The 24671-nt window shown below is 40.2% G+C and overlaps 1 protein-coding gene across 5 annotated transcripts in view; it reads right to left on the bottom strand.

Moving 5' to 3' along the window:
• Window positions 1–24671, bottom strand: part of NRG2 (neuregulin 2) — a 389806-nt gene that overhangs the window by 71480 nt on the left and 293655 nt on the right. For 4 of the 5 annotated variants that reach the window (XM_034411677.3, XM_034411676.3, XM_034411678.3 and 1 more), the window contains one exon: window positions 2721–2892. In XM_034411677.3, the coding sequence (XP_034267568.1) occupies window positions 2721–2892 (172 nt within the window). Of the gene's footprint in view, window positions 1–2720; window positions 2893–3357; window positions 3859–24671 lie in introns of those variants that run through there. The other variant, XM_034411679.3, reaches the window with a different exon arrangement.

Here is a 24671-nt window from a genome sequence, read left to right as displayed (position 1 = left end):
TTAATTTAATTAATTTCCACCTTATTACAAATGACTCTGGGTGGTTTTTAATGTAATAAAGCCATTCAAAAACAGATAAAGGATAGCAAATAAAAAAACAAAATGATGACTACAGAATTCACAGCCACTTTAGCCAAAGGCATAAGGGAAAAGGCAGGTCTTCAAAGCCTTCAAGAATATTATCAGGATTGGAGCCACCCAGGATTTAGGAAGAACTACATTCCAATGGACAGGTGCTGACAGTAGATCTACCTCCTGGGTCCCTAAAGATAACACTGTTTAAGAAAAGAGACTTGAAGTGTGCCAATCCTGTCAATTCTTATTGGCTCAACAGACATCATGAAAGATAAACAGTTCCTCAAACAAATTTCAAGGAAGAATATATGATAACTGAATGCAAATGTTCAGTATCAAGTGTCAAGGGACAAAGGACAAAGGACAAGAAAGATACCTTAATCCAGAATGTCAAGAAAATATAAGAAAATAACAATGGAAGTGTTTTATTGAAAGCTATTTTTGAACAATAGACCCAGAAGTTAATTTTAATGAGTATCTGAAAAAGAAATTTCTTTATACAAGTAGTCCTCGATTTATGTCCACAACTGAGCCTAAAATTTCTGTTAAGTGAAACTTTTAAGTGAGTTTTACCTCATTTTACAACCTTTCTTGCCACAGTTGTTAAGTGAATCATTGCAGTTATTAACAATGGTTACTAACAAAATTTGAAAATTTGAAAATATCATGATATTAGCCTTGATAAAAAAAATAATAATTTGGAGGATCCTGAATATATTTTCTGGAGCAATCATAGTGTCTGTGGGTAGTCTATTAGCCACCCGTCACTTATATGATGGTCTACAAAAGTTTTGATGGTGAAGCCATGGCCCACATTAAGGAAAAGGGTGAAAACTGCAGATACAGAGTATCTAAACTGAACAAGAAGCTTTGAATAATCTGACATTTTGGAGCACTGCAAAATGACAAATACTGAAAAGTTATTTAAATTTCCCCCAAAAAATGCCAGGTGGGGAGAACAGGGAGCAAATGTATACAAGAAGGTTTCCCTTTAATCACAAGGGACAATCCCTCAGAAGCTTTCCAATCACTCTCCTTGTAAGAAATCCAAATTCCAAATTATTGTAGGAAATCACTGGGAGATTTTATGATCCAGATCCAAATCAGAACATATGCTTAAATAATGCTCTGCAGAAAAGGCCCTTTAATTCTGTCCAAAACCATCCAAAGCCCTACTCACATTTCTTTTTTTAAAAACTGCCAGTTTCAGATCTATCTAAAAGATACCGTGTTTCTCCAAAAAGACGACCCACCTTGAAAAGAAGCCTTATTACGTTTTTGAGCGCATGCAATCAAATTAAGCCCCACTCACAAATTTAGCCCTAATTAAGATCTCGCCCAGGGGGTGGGGCAAGGCACACAGGTAAAAAATAAGCTAGGGTGGGGATGGGGGGTGGAGCTGTCCTACTTACCAGGCCTCACACACCCCGACACCTGCCTCGCCTTCTTCTGCAGCCGCTTCTTCTGCAGCCGCTTGCCGCCACTCGCACGCATCGCTCTGGCCACCATTTCGCCATGTTAAAGCTAGTATCTTGAACTACATTCAGTGCAATTCTCTCCCACCAAATTTGGCCAATGAATTTACTTGAGCTACAGTCAAAATATTGACTGCATGAAGCCAAGTCCTGCACAATGTATGAACATCCATGGAACTGTCTCTACTCTGCCTCATATGATGCTGGGAAGCCTGCTGGCCTTGTTTTTCTTGCTAACTTTTACCAACTACAATGGCCTGGCTTGATCTGAGAAGCCCGGTGTTCAGCATTATAGAGAATTCAATGTTCATGGTCCATGTTCATATCAACCAGAACTTTATAATGAATTTAATTCTGTGGCATTGTATACCAAAAAAATAGTAATAGTTAAATACCATTAAAAAGGGAGAGGACACCTCGCTTCATTGGAGCTGCAAGAAAGTACCCCTTCAAAGCAAAAGTAGAAAGCAAAATGGCCCCTGTTTCTAAGAGACACTACTTATTTCAGTTACCTAAGTGATTTCTAGGCCTGTGCAAAACCCAGATGGATAACCAGTTTAGGCCATCTGGCTCTGCCTTCATCACACCAAAATTTAAGGTAGAGCACATGGTCTATCCAGAGAACAAACTAAGGAGGAGCATGCCATCACTCATGCTAATAAATAATTGGCAATCTATCTGTCTCTTTTAACCATGTATGATTAAACAAAATATTACAGTAAAAATAGTTGAGCTTTCTTGCTTTATAACAGTGCTTCCCAACCTCAGCAACTTTAAGCTGTGTGGAAGTCAACTCTCAGAATTCTCTAGAATTCTGCTCTAGACAGTCGACAAAATGAAATTGTTGGATTTCCCATTTTGTAACACAAGTTTTACCTTAGAACAGCCTTCCCCCACCTAGTGCTCGCCAGTTAAAATCCGGCTTAGATAAATGTCTCCTTCGAGTCGAACCTGCACCTTGAAATATTGAAATTAATAAATCCTCTGAGAATATTATGAACACATCTTGCTCACAAACAAGAATCATAATTATTTTGGATTAGGATTAAAATATCATTTTATTTAGAAATAGACCATTCAGTCATTTTTATGACAACTATACCAATCATAATTAGGAATGTAAACATTTGTTTACAATTTTAAGATTAAAAAGCACCTGTTTTTACTTACTTTCCGTTCCCATATTTTATTCTGATATCTTTGCTCTTTTTAATTTCTTTACCATCTTTGAACCATTTGTAGGATGGCTGGGGATTTCCAGCGCTTGCCTCACATTTCAAAGAAACCTTTGCTCCAACTTCTACATTTAGGCTCTTTAGTTTCTTGAGTTTTGGAGCGACAGCTGTGAATAGAAACAGAAAGAAACAAAGTCAGTTTAATCAAGCCACCACCCCTCTTCTGCATGCTCTTAGGAAATCACAGCCAAAGTCCTGGTAGCAAGGTTTTCCAGAATTTTCCAGTTTCAATTGTGATTACGTGAAGCCAGTGATGAAGAACTGATTCCTTGTTTATCCACAGTTGCCCACATCTATCTATTATTGTCAAAAAAGAGAGAAGAACAGATGCTTTTGCATATTGAGCTTCTTTTCTTTGGCATCACAAGCGGCTTTGGTTTTCTTTTCAGCAGCAGATCCCTCCATTTTCCTCCACCATCTCCCCACTTGTCCCTTTGCGTAAGAGAAACAAAGGTGCATCTACATGAGATGCAAACAGACTATACAAACGCTCGCAAGGCTTTCTTGGAAGACGCTTCAGTTCTTGCTCTGATGCTGCTTTCACTAACTCATCCACTACATTCCTCTCTTACCTCTGCTGCTGTTGGCAGCCATGCTGTTGATTCGACAGCCTGCGCTGATCTGAATGGTAGCATTTGGCTATAAGAAGGGAAGAGGAGAGGAAGACTTTTTTCCTTTCAGTTCAGCCACAGTCACTGCAGATTTTTTTTTCCTGTTCATGTGCCTGCCTGTTCATTCTGGGAATGTTCTGTGCACTGGCATCTCTGCGGCCAAATGGGAATACAAAACAACATATCTCCACAGAGAAAAAAATGGGGAATAAGAAGGTCATTCAGTCTTTCAGAATGACAATCTACCCTGCCAAACAGTAATAGCAAAAACATAAAAGGAAAGTCTCCACATGACAGAGGATAAACAGGACAGAGACAGAGATAAGAATCTGGGCCACTAACCAAGCAATCCCAGTCATCAGATGCTCCATTGCTACTCCATCTCTGACCTCAATTGGATGATTTAGTACCCAGAGGAATTTAACCCATTACATGCCACCAAAGAATAGCTAACGTGGTTACAGCAAACGCTCAACGCCTGTGGTGCAGTCACGTCATGATATCAAACTCAGCAACCTTTCCACTATATTCATTTATTAAAGTACCCTAACAAGGCAATGATAATAATAATAATAATAATAATAATAATAATAATAATAATAATAATAATAATAGAAACTAAAAATATAACAATCACAACTGCACTCTTTTCAGGAATTATTGAAACATGAATGTAGACTTATTTACTCTACATCATCAATGCAATGTTCCTCCTAAATATCGTACATTTAATTAAGTATTTAAAATCATTGCAGTCTGTCCAGAACATTTTGTGCTGGGTTATATCTGTAAAGACATTTTGATAATCCTACTCATTTAAGGAAGAAATTTTAAAATGGCCAGTCTCCAACAGATAGAGACGATGAGGCAAGCTCCCTGGGTACATGACCTAGTGCATGCAACTCTCCCTTGTTGCAGACCAGGTCTGGTTGGTGTGCACCTCGCATACCTAGCTGGCCTGCAGCCTTGTGATGCTGTAACTAGAAAAAACATTCACAACTAATAATAAAGCAATTAAAATAAAATCATTTTCACACAGAATCATACCACAGTACTAAAATGGACTTCATTTGGACCTTATTATGGAAAGAAACATAAATCGTTTCAGATATTTTCACTTCACAGAAGCTAGGGGGAGGAGCTGCTGCCTGTGAGGGGGGAGTCTGAGAGTGAGTACAGAGGAGAAAGGTAGCGGCCCGCAGGCCTAACAGCATGCGAATCATATAACTATAAACCAAAAATAGTAATAATATATTCAGGGTTAGTGCACTTGAGATTGTGATTTTATTCTATTTCAAAATGACCTGCGTAGTTCAGTGTAATACTTGTTTTGCAGCTGTCTTTTGCAGTACTCTTTTCAAATTTGGGTACTGTCCTCTTTGTAAACAAATTAGTATTCTACATGGACAGATTACCTATCTAGAATCACTAATTGCTCTCCAAGCAGAAATTAGGTGCCCAATTCAGCCATTCCACTCTATTGAGCTGCCATGCCATCAGTCCCCTCTACCACAAAGATCCTGCAGAAGAAGGGCAGTATGGACAACCATGGGATCTGGCAGGATGGGAGCTGTGAACCATAAACACAAAGCTTTTGCTGTGTCCCAGCATAACAGATATAGTGCCCTTGCTGACCTTAATAGGGACACTAAAGGGACAGGTCAAGGTAGTTGTGATACTGATAACTCAAATAAGCAGGGGATCGCGGTCCAAGATGAAGAACTTACTTTGGAAAGGGGAAAGTGTGAACCAGGTATTACACATCGGTCACACAAGAAGAGCACGGTATACAAAAAGAGAAGCCACCTTCTGGTTGGTGATTCATTTTCATTTTCATTTTTCATTTGATTTGATTTATATACCGCCCTACTCCTGAAGGACTCAGGGCGGTGAACAGCCACAAGATAAAACACATAAATACAAAATTTAAAAACAAAGTAAAACCGAATTAAACAATTTGGCCCAAAACAGATTTAAAACACCCCAATAATTTAAAACAGATTAAAATTTACATTTTAAAAAGGGAAAAAAGGGAAAAGATTAGGCCAGGCCAGCCTGATGGAATAAAAAGGTCTTAAGAGCGCGGCGAAAGGTGCGCAGATCTGGGATCCTCCGTATCTCTGGGGGGAGCTCATTCTAGATAGTATTCAATTGTAAAGGATGTAAATTGTAAGGGATGTAAATTTAGGAAAGGATATGGAGGTTTTGAAAGAGGTCAGGTATCTGCCAGGTGCTACTGCCAGCAGAGACAAGAAGCATATTCTTAAGATAGTCAAGAATGCCAGTAAGGACTGTAATGTTGATGCTATTATACATCTTGGCACAAGTGATCTGTCCCAAAAGGATGTACTTTCTGTGCAGAATGATTTCCAGAGCTTGGGGTATGAACTTAGTAGTATAGGTTGTAGGCTTATCTTTTCAGAGGTTTTACCGGTATATAAGGAACAAAAAGGGTAAGGCCAGCATGTAGCGGAGTTAAATGTGTGGCTAAAGAAGTGGTGTAGAAGGGAAGGCTTTGGTTTTATTAGTCATGATGTCTGCAACTGGTCCAATGAAAAACTGTACAAAAGAGATGGATTGCATCTATCAAAGAAAGGGACTGAGTTACTTAGCAATAAATTCACAGATTTTCTGGATAAACATTAAATGAACAGTGGGGACAGAGAATTAATTGATACAGAATATTTCTGTCCCCAGTAATCCAAAATTAATAGGGCTATCAGTGCATGTAACATAGATGTCTGTGTGAGTAAGATTATCACCCCTGCTGTCAACCAAAACCAAACATTTAATAGTGAGTGCCATACCATGTGCATTAATCAAACAGGTGGCAAGAAAGTAGGGGCAGTCAGGCACAACACAGGTTATGTAGACAGTAAACACAGGGTCAATCAAAATGGACTCAAATGTCTATACACCAATGCACAGAGTATGAGGAATAAACAGGGTGAATTAGAAATTCAAGTAAATGAGGGCAGATATGATATTGTTGCCATTATGGAAATTTGGTGGGATGAAACCCACAAATGGAACATACAGCTAGAGGGATATAAATTATTTAAAAGAAATAGACCAAATAAAAGAAGAGGTGGAATTGCACTATATATAAGAAATAACTACATCTCTACAGAAATAGAGCACAACAATGATGAAAATTATCTTGAATGCATTTGGGTCAATATTAAAGGGTGGATAAATGACATTGCCATAGGTCTATACTATAGGCCACCCAACCAAACAGAGGAAGTAGATGAAGTTTTGCTAGTCAGCTAACTAAGGTATGTAGGAAGCACATCACAATAGTAATGGGAAATTTTAACTACCCTGACATCAACTGGGAGACAAACTCTGCACCAAGTGGAAGATCCAACAGGTTCCTAACAAACCTAGCAGACAACTTTGTTTCCCAAAAAGTAGAGAACGGAACAAGGGAATCAGCCATATTGGACTTAATTCTCACTAACAGAGATGAAATGATAGTGTTAAAGCTACAGGAATCTTGGGGGCAAGTGATCACGCAATATTGGAATTCAACATTATGCAAACACAAGTAGTAGAACAAAGTCAAACTAGAATCTTGGTCTTTAAGAGAGCTAATTTCAATAAACTTAGAGAGAGCTTGAGAAGGATTCCATGGATGAGAATCCTCAAGGGGAAAACAACTCAAGAAGCTTGAGAAATTTTGAAAAGTGAGATTATAAAAGCCCAGTCTAGCACAATACCAATGATGAAGAAAAATAATAGATCTCAAAAGAAACCAGCATGGCTGCATAAAGAACTCTCTAACAAATTGAAAGACAAAAAGGACAAGTATAAAAAGTGGAAAGAGGGGCAAATAACTAAGGCAGAATATCAGCAAATAGCCTGAGCCTGTAAAGATGAAGTGAGGAAAGCTAAGTCTCACAATGAACAAAGGCTTGCAACTAAAGTAAAAAAATAACAAAAAAAGCTTCTTCCAACATATTAAAAACAAGAAAAAAGTCAAGGAAACAATTGGCCCATTGCTGGGAGAAAATGGCAAGAAGGTGACAAGCAACAGGGAGAAAGCAGAACTACTTAACTCATTTTTTGCATCTGTCTTTACACAAAAGGAAAAAACAGTCCAACCTATCAAAAACAGCACCACAAAAAAGAGATTAGTGTTAGGAAATGGTTATTGCCTAATTGGTTGGCCAGGAAATATATAAGCCAACATTGTATGTTTGTATTATGTGAATGTATTATGTAGCTTTAAGAATTGTGCTGAGTCATTCTGCATCCTGACTGGCTGAGCTCTATAGCCAATGTATTTAAGGAGAGCTAAATTATGGTTAGGGTGGACTACTACACCATTTTTACCTGCTGCTATGCTGTAACTCTTTTTGATCTCTCTATGTTCAACTGTTTTGATCATGATTATTTATTTACTGCTTTCTGATATTTATTGAACTGTTTTTATATTGTTCCTGATTGTTCCTTCTATTTTTCTACAAACTGGTAAGAAGATTTTATATCCCTGGATTGATTTTATATGGCACTTTATATGGCTAAGACTTGGATTGTTAAAGGACTATGAATTTGCTTTTCCCTAAAGTAAAATACGATAAACCCAGTTTGTCTGTATGTTATTCACAATTACTCTCAAAACCGTTTCCGTGCGTAAAAACTCTAACGGTACTTTGCTTTATAAGCCACAACTTCGGGTGTAACAAAACAATATCCTTAACAATTAGGAACACAACTTAAAATAGGGAAGAAAATGGTAAGTGAACACCTTCTACCCTAGACAACTTCAAATCACCAGGGCCAGATGGATTACACCCCAAGGTTCTGAAGGAACTGGCAGACGAGATCTCAGAAACACTGAACTATATCAAGATCCTGGAGCACAGGGGAACTGCCAGAGGACTGGAAAAGAGCTGATGTAGTTCCCATCTTCAAAAAAGGGAAGAAAAAAAAAGATCCAGGAAACACAGACCCATCAGCCTGACCTCAATACCAGGGAAGATTCTGGAAAAGATAATCAAGCAACGAATCAGCGAACACCTAGAAGCAAACAAAGTAATAACCAAAAGCCAACATGGGTTTGTCAAAAACAGATCATGCCAGACTAATCTTATTGCATTCTTTGACAAAGTGACAAAATTAGTGGACGCTATCTAACAAAATGAAATTCAATGGTGAAAAAAGTAAGGTTCTACATTTAGGCAAGAAAAACAAAATGCACAGGTACCGTATATGTGGTACCTTGCTCAATAGTAGTAACTGAGAGGGATCTTGCAGTCCTAGTGGACAACCATTTAGATATGAGCCAGCAGTGTGCAGCAGCTGCCAAAAAAGCCAACACAGTTCTGGGCTACATAAACAGAGGGATAGAATCAAGATCACGTGAAGTGTTAATACCACTTTATAATGCCTTGGTAAGGCCACACTTGGAATATTGCATTCAGTTTTGGTCGCCACAATGTAAAAAAGATGTTGAGACTCTAGAAAGAGTGCAGAGATGATTAGGGGACTGGAGACTAAAACATATGAAGAACGGTTGCAGGAACTGGGTATGTCTAGTTTAATGAAGAGAAGGACTAGGGGAGACATGATAGCAGGGTGTCATTGCGTTTTTGTATTTACCAGCACAGCTCATTATTTCTGGACTGTCAGACTTTCCATAGCTTGCCAATTTTGTTATCAGTAAGCTAACTACGTATATCCGCATTCCTTTCTTTCTACTTCACACTTTTCTTTGTTCTTTTGCCAAGGGAAGTCTGGCTGCAGAGATGTAGCTGGTAGGAACTTTATCAAAATGTAACAATTTAATTATTTAGATCAGTAAGATGTTTTATTTTCTTCTTTACAATAAATATGAGTTTAATTAGAAGATGTATTCCGGTTTTATTTTTCAAGAGTATACACAAGGAAAGTGCCACGATCCAGGCAATTACCCCAGGAAGGTAATGGGGCTAATTGCCTCTGACACAGGGGTTGCCACAAAGAAGAGGGAGTCAAACTATTCTTCAAAGTACCTGAGGGTAGGACAAGAAGCAATGGGTGGAAACTAATCAAGGAGAGAAGCAACCTTGAACTAAGGAGAAATTTCCTGACAGAACAATTAATCAGTGGAACAACTTGCCTGCAGAAGTTGTGAATGCTCCAACATTGGAAATTTTTAAGAAGATGTTGGATAACCATTTGTCTGAAGTGGTGTAGGGTTTCCTGCCCGGGCAGGGGGTTGGACTAGAAGACCTCCAAGGTCCCTTCCAACTCTGTTATTCTATTCTATCCTATCCTATCCTATCCTATCCTATCCTATCCTATCCTATCCTATCCTATCCTATCCTATCCTATCCTATCCTATCCTATCCTATCCTATCCTATCCTATCCTATCCTATGTGAACCTTTGTAAACACTAAGTTTGACAAGTTATGTGTTTTCCGGTGGGACCGGTCTATCAGGGCAACCTGGTCTACCCAAATATGGGACGGAGCATACTGCTTTCGCTTTCACCTTTCAGCCCCAATCCGGGAGCCTTCACAGGCAGTCACTATTTTTGTGTCAAATTTTTCTTTGGCGGTAAAATATAAAGATTTGACAAGTTATATGTATTTTCTTTTGTGTGCCTAAAGCCGTTTGTACAACCTGATTCTATGCTAGATTCCTGACTGTTTATAGTCAAGCATCCTTATTTCGGTCATCTAACAGCAAAACAAAGATTAAAAAAATAGGATTATTGCCATCCCATTGAAATAGTAACATATCATATGTACTATAAAAATTGACTAAAATTACGTAATACAAATTATGATATCAAGGCAATTAAATGTTCAAAATTTTAAACAAGAATGAATATAATGAACATTTTTGTAGTTTTAAGTAAAATTATAAATTTTATAACAAAATAACAAAAATAGCTAACATGAAATACAAAGCAAAATAATTTTATCTTTAATATGTCTAAAAATAGACATGTTTAAAATTAATATTGTGCCTAAAGATATAGTATAATGATGTAATATACAGCAGAATCATCTATAAAGGATTAGTGTTGACTTATATAATAAAAAGTTAAAAAGTTTAATTGCAACTGGTCAGGGCTTCACTAATGGTTGCAGTCCTCAGGAAGGAGAGTAATTATTTCTCCTGGAAATAATAGTTGATGTTAAATATATAATAACGCAGGATGGATTTGGTTTAAATCAACTCAATTTAAATCATAATTTTTAAAGAGCAACTGTCATCTCTGTCCTGCAGCGGCTCCTCCTCTGACCCGCTGTTGACTCACTGACAGTCCCATTCACTTTAATGTGATGGCTGGTGATGCAGCAGTGACACAATAAGGTGAGGGACGTGACAGGCAGCAGGTGAGTGGATGTCTACTAACAGGCGCTGCCATGATGGATCTGAAATGACAGGTGCTCTTTAAATGAAAGGACTCATTCTTGCTGGTAGTTAGAATCTTTAATATTGTTATTTGCAAACAAAACGAAGGCTTCCTGTTTAGTTTGCAGAGCTTGGATTCATTAAATGAATCCAAGATTCATTAAATGAGTTTACCAAAAATGTAAATATTGCAGAATATATAGCCTTAAGCTCAATTTCATGCTGAATAAACTAAATTATTAATGTATCTTAAATAGAAAACTATCTTTAAATAGATTTTTACTCCAAAAGCATTTTATTGAAATAAATTTGATTAAAAAAAAAACCAATTTAAATTTAAAAAATCTGATGTTTTATTTTATTTTTATTTTTTAAAAAAACATCGATTTTTATCCACCCTGTAATAATATAAAGGTTCCTGATCACGTTTGCTTTCCTATTGAGTAAAATAAGGCACATATTGTTTGGGGCCATATTATTATTGGAGGTTTATAATGAAGCTTTTGAATATTTTTTTTCTCATTTTCTTTAACGAGGATTGGATGACTGTAATTTTGAAGGCTGGTAAAGATGCAAGTTATAATACTGGCTACTTGATAAGCATGGATGAAAAAAGTGTAACAGTGACACATACACTATCTTTGATGAGCCACCATGTAAATTTGATTTTATAAAAGGTTAACAACCCTGTGATAAAATTGGATTGCTAACTCATGTTCTGCAAAAAAGCTTAAATCAGCGATGTTGACTGAGAAAGAGGCTTTTGATATAGTAGAATAGAAATTTTTGGAGCAAGTGCTGGCCAAATCTAGATTTTCTTCTTTTTACATTAATTGGATTGAAATGAGGCACTCATATCCTCTTTCATGGTAATTAAAAATAAAATTATATCTCATCTATCAAAATAGATATGGATTTTTTTCAAGATGAAAAAGAGAAACATGCTCTTAAAGGCAGAAAGCAGCTTCAGTCTTCCTGCTATAGGAAACAGCCTCCAGCAGATGCTTTAAAACTTTATAGATGGATATTTTGTGCCCATTAAGAAATCCAGGCCAGCTTATTCATAAACAAAACATCTTCAGCCCAGCCCCCCAGAGATTAAAAGTAGAAAAACAAATACTCCTAAAATCTACATTCCCCACTCAAATTCTAAAGACAGGACATGACCTTTAGGACATAATAGGATTAACCCACCACCATTAGAATAGCAAAAGCCACAAGACTCACTACCTTGCACAACCCTCTGGAGCAACTCAATCAGAACCCTATAAAGATCCATCCACTCACTCAGCCATTTGGTTAGCTACCTCAGAAACATTTCCTGCTGTCACTGAAGTTTCTGGAAACCGAATAAACCATCTTTCCATGCAGCCAGCCTCCATTTTATTTCCAGCGCCTTTCTCCTGGTTTAGAACCAGACCAGATTTTTCTTCCTACAATTTGTCAAGAGCACTCCCACAGAAAATTACTTTTGATTGATTGTAGATGTTTGAATCATAGAACATTTAAATAGAACTAATATCTACTTATTTAATACTATGCCTTTCACTTGCCATAAAAAATTACATAATATTTGTTTGCATGGCAAACAGTTCTTAAAAAGTATTGTTTGAAACAAAAACATCATTCTAGGCAAAATATTTGTTTTTGTCACAGAAATTTTACCTAACAGTAACAGTTTTAATTTCTCCTATCTTAACATATTTATTTGGAAATAACATACAATTCCTATTTGTCATGGTAATACCCAGATTGAGATTATTTTTTACTTTTGAGATTATTGATTTAGCTATTTATTGCTATACTTTTTGTTTCTTTTTGTCTGATTACATACATATCTCCAAATTCTTTGTGTTTGGGACACTTTATCAGTATTATGAAATAAATAAATAAAGTTTTACATGACTGAGGTAAGTTGAAGCCTTTTCATTTGTCACTTATTTATCAAGTTCATATCCTATCTTTTATTCAGGAGCTTAAGTCAACATACAGGGTACTCCCTCTTATTTATTTATTTATTTTTTGCATAGCAACCACTCTGGGAAATAGATTGGCCTGAGAGGCAGGGACTGGCCCAAAGTCACCCATTAAACCTCTGGGACTGAGGGTAGATTAGAGCCTGACTCTTCTCATTCCTATCCAGAATGTTTATCACTATACCACAAGCTCGTTTACTTTTTCCACACAAGTTCACTGTCCTTGGGCAGTGGTTGAATAGATATAGTATCAAGATATCGCAAGCACTGACTCAAAAGTTTACTTTTGTTTTAGAATACTGGAGGTATTTCTCTATATAAGTCTTTCACTATGGCGCTTTATCTGACTATCCTGCCCCTGCTGCTTCTGCTGCCTCTGCTAGCTGATATAGAGGATAATATAGATCTATAACTGATAAATGATATAGAGGATAACATAGATCTTATCAGGTTTGCCTGATTATGAGGTAATTATCTTCTGGATAATACCTAGCTTCAATGAGGAATAGTGATAGATGTTCCACTGAACACCAGAAAAAATATTTAGGAGCGTATACTAAAACTGCCCCTAAATATTATAATGGATAATTTTGCCAGTAAAAGAAAATATGAGTATGACAGTAGAGGTGAAAAAATGACAGATGAAAGTAGAAATAAAAATGAAAAAGAAACAAGTCCTGAACCAAGTAAGACTGAAGTGACTACAGAAACTATGAAAAATGGAGAGTTGGAGAGTTACCTAACAATTGGGCTCACATGATATGATAATGAACAGTGAAGTGGATGGAACATTTCTCAACAAACATAATTATTAAATTAGTTTGAGAAACATTAAATTCTAGAAAACATAAAGCTTGAAACTTGCTAAAGCCAAAGTGATAGATAAAGCTTAAGAAATAAGTTATGTATGTATGTACTGTATGTATGTATGTATCAATATGATTTCATAAGCGGTAAATTTCATGACTCTGGGCAGTTTACAAGAATCTCAAAAAGCAATTTAAAATATATTCAATACATGATAAAACAACCATAACAAAAATGCCCATATTTTCAAAAGTTTCCTGAAGTCAGAACAGAAAAGCTCAAGCATATGCAAGGGGCCAGATATTCTGTAAGGTTGTGGCCACCAGCCATCTAGTGCAGGGGTCCCCAACCTTTTGGACCTCAGGGACCACCAAGTTCATAATTTTAAATCCCACAGACCACTAATACGAATCCAGTGCGCTGCTTGCTGAAGCGCCTGGACTCCCAGTGACAGGATGGGGTCCTTCAGGCCCTCTCCCTCCTCTTTCTTTCTCTCTCTCTCCTTTCTCTTTCTCTTGTTTTCTCTTTCTCTCTCTCTCCCCCTCTCTCATTCTCTCTCTGATTCCCTCTGTCTCTTTCTTTCTCTCTCTCTTTCTTTCTCTTTCTTTCATTCTCTGTCTCTTTCTCTCTCTCTTTCATTCTGTCTCTCTCTCATTCTGTCTCTCTCATTCTCCGATTCTCTCTCTGTGTGTGTCTCTCTCTCTCTCTCTCTCATTCTTTCATTCTGTTTCTTTCTCTTTTTCTTTCTCTCATTCTCTTTCATTCTTTCTTTCTCTCTTTCTCTCTTTCATTCTTTCATTCTGTCTCTTTCTTTCTTTCTCTCTCTCTCATTCTCTCTTTTTCACTCTGTCTCTCTTCTCTTTCATTCTGTCTCTCTCTGTGTGTCTCATTCTGATTCTCTCTGATTCTCTCTGATTCTCTCTTTCATTCTGTCTCTCTCTGATTCTCATTCTCTGATTCTGTCTCTGTCTCTTTCTTTCTCTCTCTCTCATTCTCTCTTTCTTTCATTCTGTCTCTTTCTCTCTTTCTCCCCCCTCTTTCTCTTCCCCCCTCTCTCTCATTCTCTCTCCCCCCTTTCTCTCTCTTTCATTCTCTTTCTCATTCTCTTTTTCTCTCCTCTCATTCTCTCTCCCCCTCTTTCTCTTTCATTCTTTCTCTCTCATTCTCTTTCTCTGTCCCCCCTCTCCCCCTTTCTCATTCTCTCTCTCTTTCATTCTCTCTCATTCTCTCTTTCCCTCTTTCTCTCTCTCTCATTCTCTCTCTCTCTCCCTCTCCCCGTCTTTCTCATTCTCTCTTTCTTTCTCTCTCTTTCTCATTCTCTCTCTCTTGTTCTGATTCTCGTTCTGATTCTCTCTCTCTTTTTTTATTACAATGTCTCTTGGTAGATGTTTCTGTCTGGCCACCCATGAATTGACACGATATATCTTGTCAATCTGCCAGCCTAACTCCACTTTCTTCTCCCCTAACATCTGTGCCAATGCCTCTGACATCATTTCTTTCAAATTCTCTTGTTTGTTTTCCTTCACCCCTCTTATTCTTAAAGCAAATTCCATATCCCTGTATTGAATCATGATTACATCAGCTTCAGCCCTTTCAATTCTATTCTGAGTCTCTGCTACTTTATTATCCAAAATTTCTGTAGATTGCTTAATTTCTTCAACTTTGTCATCCAATATTTCAATATTGCCTGCCAGACCTTTAAATGCCAGTAATATATCTTCCCTAATTTCCTGATTCCGAATTGAAATGTCCTCTGAAACAGCCTGTATTGATTCATTAGTTTCATTAATTTTTTCGTTAATCACAGTGGCAAGTTTAGTCTGTGTAGCTATTAGGGCTTCTTGTATCATTTCAATCATTAAAGTCTGTGGGTCTGTTGGGGGTGCAGAGGCTTGCATTTTAAAAGTGTGAGCTGGGGAACTTCCAGCACTCGCAGTTCCTTTAGTGGAAACAGTCTTTACAGGTTTTGAGGCCATTCTCAATTTAAGTTAAATTAATCTTTATATTTTAGTCAGAAGCCAAAAGGAAAAGTTCATCAAAGTCAAAAGTTTTCCCCAATCTTAAATTGATGTCTTAAAATCCTCCTTCTCTCATTACAAAAGCTCTTTTCAGGCAAGAGGCTTCCAGCGAAATGAAACTTTTCTTTAACTTTCACTTTCCATGCCCTTTTCAAGCTTCAATCGCCATTTTGTTGCAAATTTACTAAATTGTTACTTCCGAACATTGAAGTTAAGTTAAATACTTGCAATCTGACTTCTCCTAGCTTGTTCTGCCTGCAGCAATTCAGGATGTTGTAGTTCCCCTCATTTGTATTTACCAGAACTGGTCGCGGCTTCTTGCTCCGCTACTTAGCAGAGTCGACCCAGGTCCAGAGCGGATTGACAGGCTTCTAGGGAGCTCTCTCCCTTCACGCCCCAGAATATCTCCTAGGGCACTTGGGGGGCTCTACCTCCGCCTGTCGGCTCTCCTCTCTCCCCTTTGCCCGGGGAGAGGGTTTCCAGCCTCCAGACAGCTGTTTTTTTGCTGTTCTGGAGGCTTTTACAGTGCCGGGGATCAGGCGCTCACAGAGGAGCGTCTCGAAGCATGCGGAGCCAACCGGAAGTCCCTGATTCTCTCATTCTCTTTCCCTCCCCCATCTCATGGGCCATCTCATGTGTCTTGGGGCTGAGAGGAAGTCAAGTGTTTCCCCGAGAGACCAAGGTGCGTGAAGCACCAACAAGGGTCGGAAGAAATGGCCACGAGATCCAGCAAGAAACGAAGCTTTGCTCCTGCTCTGGAATATGGAGTGAATCTCCATCCCCACTCCCTTTCCCTTGACAGGCAAGGAGTGACTGGGAAGGGAGGGTGAGAGGCGGGGACAGCCACTGGTGGGTTTAGCTGAGAGGAAGCTACAGCAGGGGGAAGAAACAACCCGGGGTTGTCGCCACCCGTTGCTTCGGCCCGCCTGCACCGCCACCCCCCCTTGCACCATTAGCTCATTCTGGCCGGCGAGGGCTGCGCTGCAAAGTTGCAACTTGCACAATCCTCCCTCTATAGCGGAGATTTACAGCCCCACCATGAACTGCCTGGCCAGTTCCATATTCCAGAGCTTCAGTCACAGGACTGGCCATTGCTCATCCTGGAGCAGCTCCTCCACCCTGGTGTGCCGTAGACCACCAAAATTTTCCAAGAACCACTGGTTGGTGACTACTGATCTAGTGTACCTCCTTCCACATCACAAGAGCATGGAACCTTAAGGCAAGCCTATCTCTATGACCGAATGGTTTAAGTATTTTCATTCTGAGGTAACCCGAGGCAATTGGGTACCATAAATTATAAAACTATAATGACCAGAATTGGCCCAAGAGCCAATTGGCAATCAATGAAATGACCAAATAAGAGGTATTATCCTGAAATGATAGAACCTACAGACCTGCAGCCTGGTTGCTATGTTTTTTTTACCGGATTAACAGAGTTGGAAGGGATCTTGTAGGTCCATGACGGCAAATCTATGGCACGCAGGGCACATGCGGGGGGCCATGCACACATTGTATTTGGGGGGCTCGGTTGCGCACTTTGGGCACTCAGTCCGGAAAAGGTTAGCCATCACTGTTGTAGGTCACCTAATCCAACACCCCCAACCAAGCAGGAGTCCCTATACCATTTCTGACAGATGGCAGTCCAGTCTCGTCTTGAAACCTCCAGTGATGAAGCTCAACAGTGTTCTGTATCAGTATAGCTCTTGAGATATTCAAAGGCAACTCTTCATAAATCCAACAGCACTCCAGTAGACAGGTGGCAGAGCTCATATTAAAGTATTTCCAATCAACTTCCTCAGGTTCCAGAAGTTCAGAAGAATCCTAGCTGATACCCCATTTGCCTTGTCTGCTTGTGCCTGACTGGCATGAATACCCCCATATCATAAGAACTTAGAGGCACTCAAGACCCCACGAAGGCTCTCCCCAAAGCAGGTTCGTTGGGCACAGTACTTCAAACAGTTCAACTTCAAGCTAAAATACATCCCTTGGGGGGGAAAAACCTCCTGGCAGATGCCCTATCACACAAGCCACAGTACAACAGTAAACGTGAAGAGATGCTTCATGCTATGATTCCCCCCTCCCAACCTCTCTCGCAGGCCACAACCTGAGGACAAGCCAGATGACAATGAACCACAGACAGGGGTGGGGGGGGGTTGACCAAAAACCTAAGGGACAAGCTGCTAGCCAATCCGTGGTACAATGGCAACAAAGAGGCACTGACCCTAAGAGTTGGAGTAGCCTGGAAAGGCTCAAAGTTGTATGTGCCTAAGAACCTATGACTCCAAGTGCTCCAGCAGAGTCACAATTCCAAGCAGGTGGGACACTTTGGCTATTTGAAAACTCTGCACTTGGCCAGGAGGCAATTTTGGTGGCCAAAGAGGAAAAGAGAGATTGAGGACTATTGTCAGGTTCTGATCAGAAATGAAGGACTCCAAACACAGAAGATGGTTAGAACCTTGTTTATCCACATAGACACACACTGACATCCATAATCAACAAAAGGATAATATTGTTGGAGCTACTGCTCTGTGCCTCCCACCACCTTATAAAGCAATCAAACCTAATCAATTTAGCCCAGACCCACCCAGTTAACAATCAGCCCCACCCCCATACACGATCCCAGTAAGTAGCCCACTGAACAAGCAGTCAGCCCTGGTCACACCCCCACATGCGTTCCCACACTCCAAAGTCCAGACATCCACATGGCATTCAGGTCAGCCAGATCCCCACACCCCCGCTCTGGGCTTCATGCGAAGTGGCATAGCGGCCATGGCTCTTCTCAGGCTACAGTCCCAGATCATATAATTCATTCGGAGGTGCCTGCCGCTTCTGCAGGCTCGCTGCGCCTCACAGCTGATCTGGGTAAGCCATGGCATGCCTGCCCATGTCATTCAGAGGCATCCACCTCCCATCCAGGCATGCCAAAGTGAGAATGCTTCCCAGCTGGGTCATGGAGGTGTTAGTGGACCCAGTGTCAGGACGGACAGGTTGAGGAGATAGGTAGCTGCTGCTGCCAGCATGGGCCATTCCCATCATCACCCCACTGTAATGGCAGCCCTGAGTTGCTAGATGCGCCGGGGCTAACATGCGGCCCCCTACCATGGAGACAGGACCTGGAATACAAAGCTCAAGGTGAGTGGTCTCCCAGGCCAACCCCCCCCCCCATTTCCCCAGATACTTCCGATGGAACTTGGCAGTCAATTGTGGGGCCCTGATGTCCTTGCTAGGTACCCAGAAGACTTTTTTTTTAATTGCAAAAGTTTTACAATTACATTTTCACCCCTTTTTCTCCCCCCCACCTCCCCCCCCAGACTTCCCAACCTCCCTAACACTCCCTAACCCTCCCCTCCCCCCAGACTTCCCTATACTATACTCATACTCATAAAAAACCCTTCATATAACACTTATATATAGACTTAAACCCCTCCCTCCCCTGTATAATTTTTCTCTTTACCTCATTACATTAAAATATTTCCAATACATTATTTTCAAATAAAAGCTATTTGATACTTTCTAGTTTGATATTTGTTCTGAACATATTCTATCCACCTTTTCCATTCCCATTCATAAGTCTCTTGTGAACAATCTTTTAAATATGCTGAAATCTTCGCCATCTCTGCAAAACTGGCCATCTTCAAAGTCCATTCCTCGATAGTGGGCAAAGCTTCATTCTTCCAGTATTTACCTATCAACAATCTTGCTGCTGTTATCATATACAATATCAATTTTATTTCACCCAATGTAAAACCCTTAACTATACCCAATAAAAACAGTTGTGGAGAAAATTGAATTTTTTTCTTCAAAACATTCTGCATGACCCACCAAATTTTTATCCAAAAAGCCTTAACTTTCCTACAGGTCCACCAAACATGATAATACGTAGCATCCAAACATTCACATCTCCAACATTTTGGCTGAACATTAGGGTACATACATGACAACTTTTTGGGATCTAAATGCCATCTATAAAACATTTTATAAAAATTTTCCCTCAAGTTCTGCGACTGTGTAAATTTAACATTCTGAACCCAAATTTTTTCCCATGTTTCCAACATCACTGGTTCTTCAAAATTTTGTGCCCACTTAATCATACAGTCTTTAACTAATTCAGTTTCTGAGTCCCTTTCTAGCAAAACATTATAAAGCCTTTTGATATGCATTGGACCTTTCTCTCTTATATGTCTAACCAATTCTTCCTCATGCAACATAATACCAGTTTTTTGGTCCTCTTTCCATCTCAATTGTAATTGATTATATTGTAACCAAGTTAAATTAATCCCTTCGTCCAACAGAGTCTGCAATGTCTTCAGCTGCCATCTGCCCGCATCTGTAAAAAGAACCTCTTTGTATAAAAACCCCCCGAGTGACATTATATTTGTATTCCACAAAGTATGACCAAGATCCAGCCATAGCGGTATTTTATAATCCCATTTGAGTCGATGCTTCTTCCAAACTCTCATCAAAGAGTCCCTAAGTATATGACTTTTAAATACTTTATCAACTTTATCGTCATAAAATAAGTAAGCATGCCATCCAAATTTAAGATCAAAACTTTCTGCATTCAGTATTCCAGCCTTTTTACTTCCAAACCAATCACTTGTTAAGGTTAAAGCTGCTGCATCATAATATAGCTGTAGGTTTGGAAGTTTAAGACCTCCTCTTTCTGGAACATCTTGCATAATTTTCAATTTCACTCTCGGCTTCTTCTCGTTCCAGACGAACTTATTCACTCCAGATTGCCAAACTTTCAATTGTTTATCACTTTTAAGCACCGGAATCATTTGAAACAAAAAAAGAAATCTTGGCAAAATATTCATCTTAACTGCTGCTATTCTTCCAAGTAGAGACAGCTGCAGTTTTTTCCAAGTCTCCATATCTTTCTGCACCTCTCGCCACAACACCTCATAGTTATTTTGAAACAATTTCATGTTTGATTCTGCAACCTGAACTCCTAGATATTTTACCTTAGGTACAGTCTCAAAACCTGCCCTCCTTTCAAGCTCATGTTTACGATCTTGTGTCATGTTTTTAGCTATCATTTTAGTCTTTTTTGGATTCAATCTAAAACCTGAAACTTTACCATAGTCTTGTATAATGTCCTTCATCAAGATTATTGATTCCATTGGTTGTGATAGGGTAACAACCAGATCATCTGCAAATGCCTTTATTCTGTAATCCTCTTGCCTAATCTTTATACCTTTCAAGATATTAGAGTCCCGTATTGTATTTAGCAAGACTTCTAGTGTTAAAATAAATAAAAGTGGGGACAACGGACATCCCTGTCTTGTTCCTTTTTCAATTTTAAACTCTGTTGTCAGACTTCCATTAATAATGATCTGTGCCTTTTGCTCTTGATAAATTGCCGAAATCGCCTGTATAAATTGATCCCCAAAGTCCATCTTTTTCAAAGTCTTTAATAGAAAATTCCAATCCACTCTATCAAAGGCCTTCTCTGCATCCAAAAAGACCAGCACTGCAGGGATCTGTTTATTCTTCTCAAGATATTCCAATAAATCTATTACTTGCCTTACATTGTCCTTCATATATCTGCCCTCGATAAATCCCGCTTGATCATCATGAATCACCTTTTGAATTACTGGCATCAACCTGTTGGCTAGTACTTTCGCAAAGATTTTATAATCTGTATTCAAAAGAGATATTGGTCTATAGTTCTCTGGTTTTTTAGGACCGATTTGTTCTTTTGGTATCAAAGATATGTAAGCTGTTGTCCATGATGGGGGTATTTTACCCCCTTGCTGAATATTGCAAAATAAATCTCTAAGTTGTTCCACCATTTCAGCTTGCAAAGTTTTGTAATACACTGCGGTCAAACCATCCGTGCCAGGAGCTTTGGCTGTTTTTAACTGTTTAATTGCTACTATGATCTCCTCCTCTGTTATAGGATAATTCATTCTTTCCTTTTGTTGATCAGTAATTTTTGTAACTCTTTTATTGTTTAAATATTTTTCTATAAGTCCATTCTGCACCTCCTCTTTAGCATATAATTTAGTATAATAGTCCACAAAAGCTTCTTTAATTAATTTTTGTTGAAAGATTTCTTTCCCTCCAATATCAATACTATCAACAGTCCGTATACTTTGTTTTTTCCTCAATGTGTAAGCCAACCATCTGCCCGGTTTATTAGCGTTACAAAATGTATTATGCTTCGCATATTGTAAGTTTGTTGCAACTTGTTCCGCCATAAGCATTTGAAATTGGTCTTTCAAAAGTTTTATAGCACTACGTATTCTTTCATCTGTTGGATTTTTAATAAGTAACTGTTCTTTATTCTTTATTTCTATTTCCAGTTCAGATCTTTTCTTTTGTCGGAACAGTCTATGTTTAGAGTTCATGTAGATAAGTACCCCTCTCATATAAGCTTTACTTGCATCCCACACAATTTCAATTGGGGTACCTTTATTCAAATTTATTTCAAAAAATTCTTTCAAATGCTTTTTAAGTTCTGTTGTATTTTTTTCATATTGTCAGCCTCAGCTTTCCTGCTTTAGCTGCCATAAGAAACGGGGAGGGATTAGGTATGGAGCAAAGGGGGGGAAGAGAGCAGGAGGGGGTTTGTCTTTGTAGGAGGGGACTTCGTGGGAATCGAAACTGGATTTCAGAAGGGGATGGCTAACCAACTGTCTCGACATTCCTGATGGATGACGCTGCCAGACGTGTGGCCACCTGACCTTTGGAAGACCTTTAGATTGGCTGAGAAAATATAAACACGAGGGGGGGAAGAAGCTTAGTAGATGCATTTCGCGCGTTTTGGTCACTTCCAGCTTTTCACTGGGGTGTTAATCTTTTCATATTCAGTAAAAGTACCAAATTCTTCAAAATGCTTGAGTTTGGGGTTTTCTTTCCTGGATACTGAAGGAAGCATACCTGACATTAAGCTGGAAGTCATCTCAGTCATCCCGGACAAAACCCGAGGGGACTGAAAATCCAAAATATGTCAGATCGAGGGAGTGATGAAGAAGGGAAGATGGGGGCAGCGAGTTCAACCGCCCTCCAGTCGGAAAGAGAAACTGCGGAATGGCTGGGAAAACTCCGTTTGGAACCGGAGGAGGCCAGATGGTCAAAAGGTGTGGGGAGACTGCCGGACTGGGGGGAGAACCCCCGGGGAGTGACGACTTCCAGACCCCGAAAAAGGGAGGCAGTGTGGATGCAACAGCAGAAGGAACGTCTCATGATAGATCAAGCCTTGCAGCTTATCCGTGATGTGGAAGAAAGCAGAAAAAACCGTGAGTCTTTTGAAACTCCTGTGGAGAAGGGGGAAGCAGACCCCGGGGGGGAGGCTGAAGAGACAGCCTGCGGGGGAGAGGAAGAGTTTGAGGAGGGCACATCCCAGGCTTCGGCAGCTCGAGGAAGAGATGCAGCCGGCCAGAGAACCCCAGCCCTGCAGCCCCCCCCCCCCCCCGCAGACGTAAAAAGCCAAAAATCCCCCCCCTTCCTGGGAAGTTTGATGGAAATCCTAAAACCTTGGGATTTTTCCTGACCCAAGTGTGGAACCACATGCAGGATTGGGGGGAGGACTACGAAACGGATGCGGCTAAAGTCAGAAGCGTTGCGAATGCCCTAGAGGGAGTGGCGGCTGAGTGGATGGTAGTTCTCCACAATAACAACTCCCTCCTGCTGAGAAATTACAACCAGTTCATGAGGGCCCTTAGAAGACGTTTTGAAGACCATTTAGCTGAATGAAAGGCGAGACTCAGAATGAAGAGCATTCAGCAGGGTCGGAGGCCGGTGGCAGAGTATATCCAAGAGTTTCGTGAACTGGCACCTTATATGACAGGCTGGTCAGAAATGGCGCTTTTGGAGAGTTTCAAGGATGGACTGAATGATGAGATATATCGAGATTGCAGGAGCATGGGGGTCCCCGATGATTTGGATAGATGGTACATAGTAGCTGAGGATGTGGATATCGAGCTGAAACGGAGCGAACTCCAAGGAAGGCGGATGGGGGACCAGTCATCCTCTTTCTACCGTAAGGGGGCGGCCAAGATGACTGGCGGGAAGACCGAATTCAAACCCAAGTCAAAGCCCTTCACCTGTTTCAAATGTGGGAAGGAGGGTCACCGGGCGGCCGAATGTTTCTCCAAACCACCGCCAAAAGCCACCGGGGCCAGCCAAAAGAAAAGCGATAAAATACCCGCCAAAACCCGCGGCACCGCCCTGAAAGGAGAAGTCGTTGAGTTCACTCCCCGGAACCAGCGTGAGTTGGGAACTCCGACCAACGATGACGACAGCGAGACGGACTCCGACTCGGACACCGATGAACGGGTGAGTCACACGGAAGAACCCTTACTCATCCCCGTAGAAGTAAGGGTGCCCTCCACAGGAACTCACGCGCAATTGTTAGCCCTGTTGGACTCGGGGTGCACTAGGTGCATAATTAGCCCCAAAGTAGTGGAGGAAATGGGACTGAGACTGAAAACTTTAAAAAGACCCATTGCATTTTGTCAATTAGATGGGTCGATTGCAGGAGGGGGCCCAGCTAGTTTTATGACCGAACCCCTTGAACTACAGTTGGGGAATCATATAGAAAAGCTCAGCTTTATCGTAGCACCTGGCATGGAAAGGCCCCTAATTCTAGGACTGCCCTGGCTTCGTAAATGGAACCCACGAGTAAATTGGAAAACGGGGGTCCTGCGCATCCGTACAGCAGAACCACCTCCGGAAAAGGAAGGCCCCTCCCTAAGGGACGACATAAGACCAGAAGGGGCCGCAGTAGCCATTAACTATATTGAGGGAGAAGAGAAAATTCCGAAGGAATATTGGGACCTCAAGGAAGTGTTTAGCGAAAAAGCGTCTGATACTCTGCCTCCCCACAGGGCCACTGACTGCACCATTGAAATACTCCCAGGGGTGAAGCTTCCCAAACCAAAAATATACCCCATGACACCTCGAGAATTGGAGGAATGGCGGAATTTTATTGACAAAAACTTAGAACGGGGATTTATCGAACGAGCCAAACCCAAGGTAGCAGCGCCAGTAATGTTCCGCGAAAAGAAAGATGGATCCTTCAGATTAGTTGTTGATTATAGAAACATGAACGCCATTTGCGTGGAAAATGTCTATCCCCTCCCACTTATGAAGGACATGTTGGCCCATTTAGGA

This window comes from Pantherophis guttatus, chromosome 3 (genome assembly GCF_059756535.1).
Source record: "Pantherophis guttatus breed Tessera chromosome 3, ASM5975653v1, whole genome shotgun sequence".
NCBI lineage: Eukaryota > Metazoa > Chordata > Lepidosauria > Squamata > Colubridae > Pantherophis > Pantherophis guttatus.
Note: the sequence above shows the minus strand (reverse complement) of the source record. Positions and strands in the feature narration are given on the sequence as shown.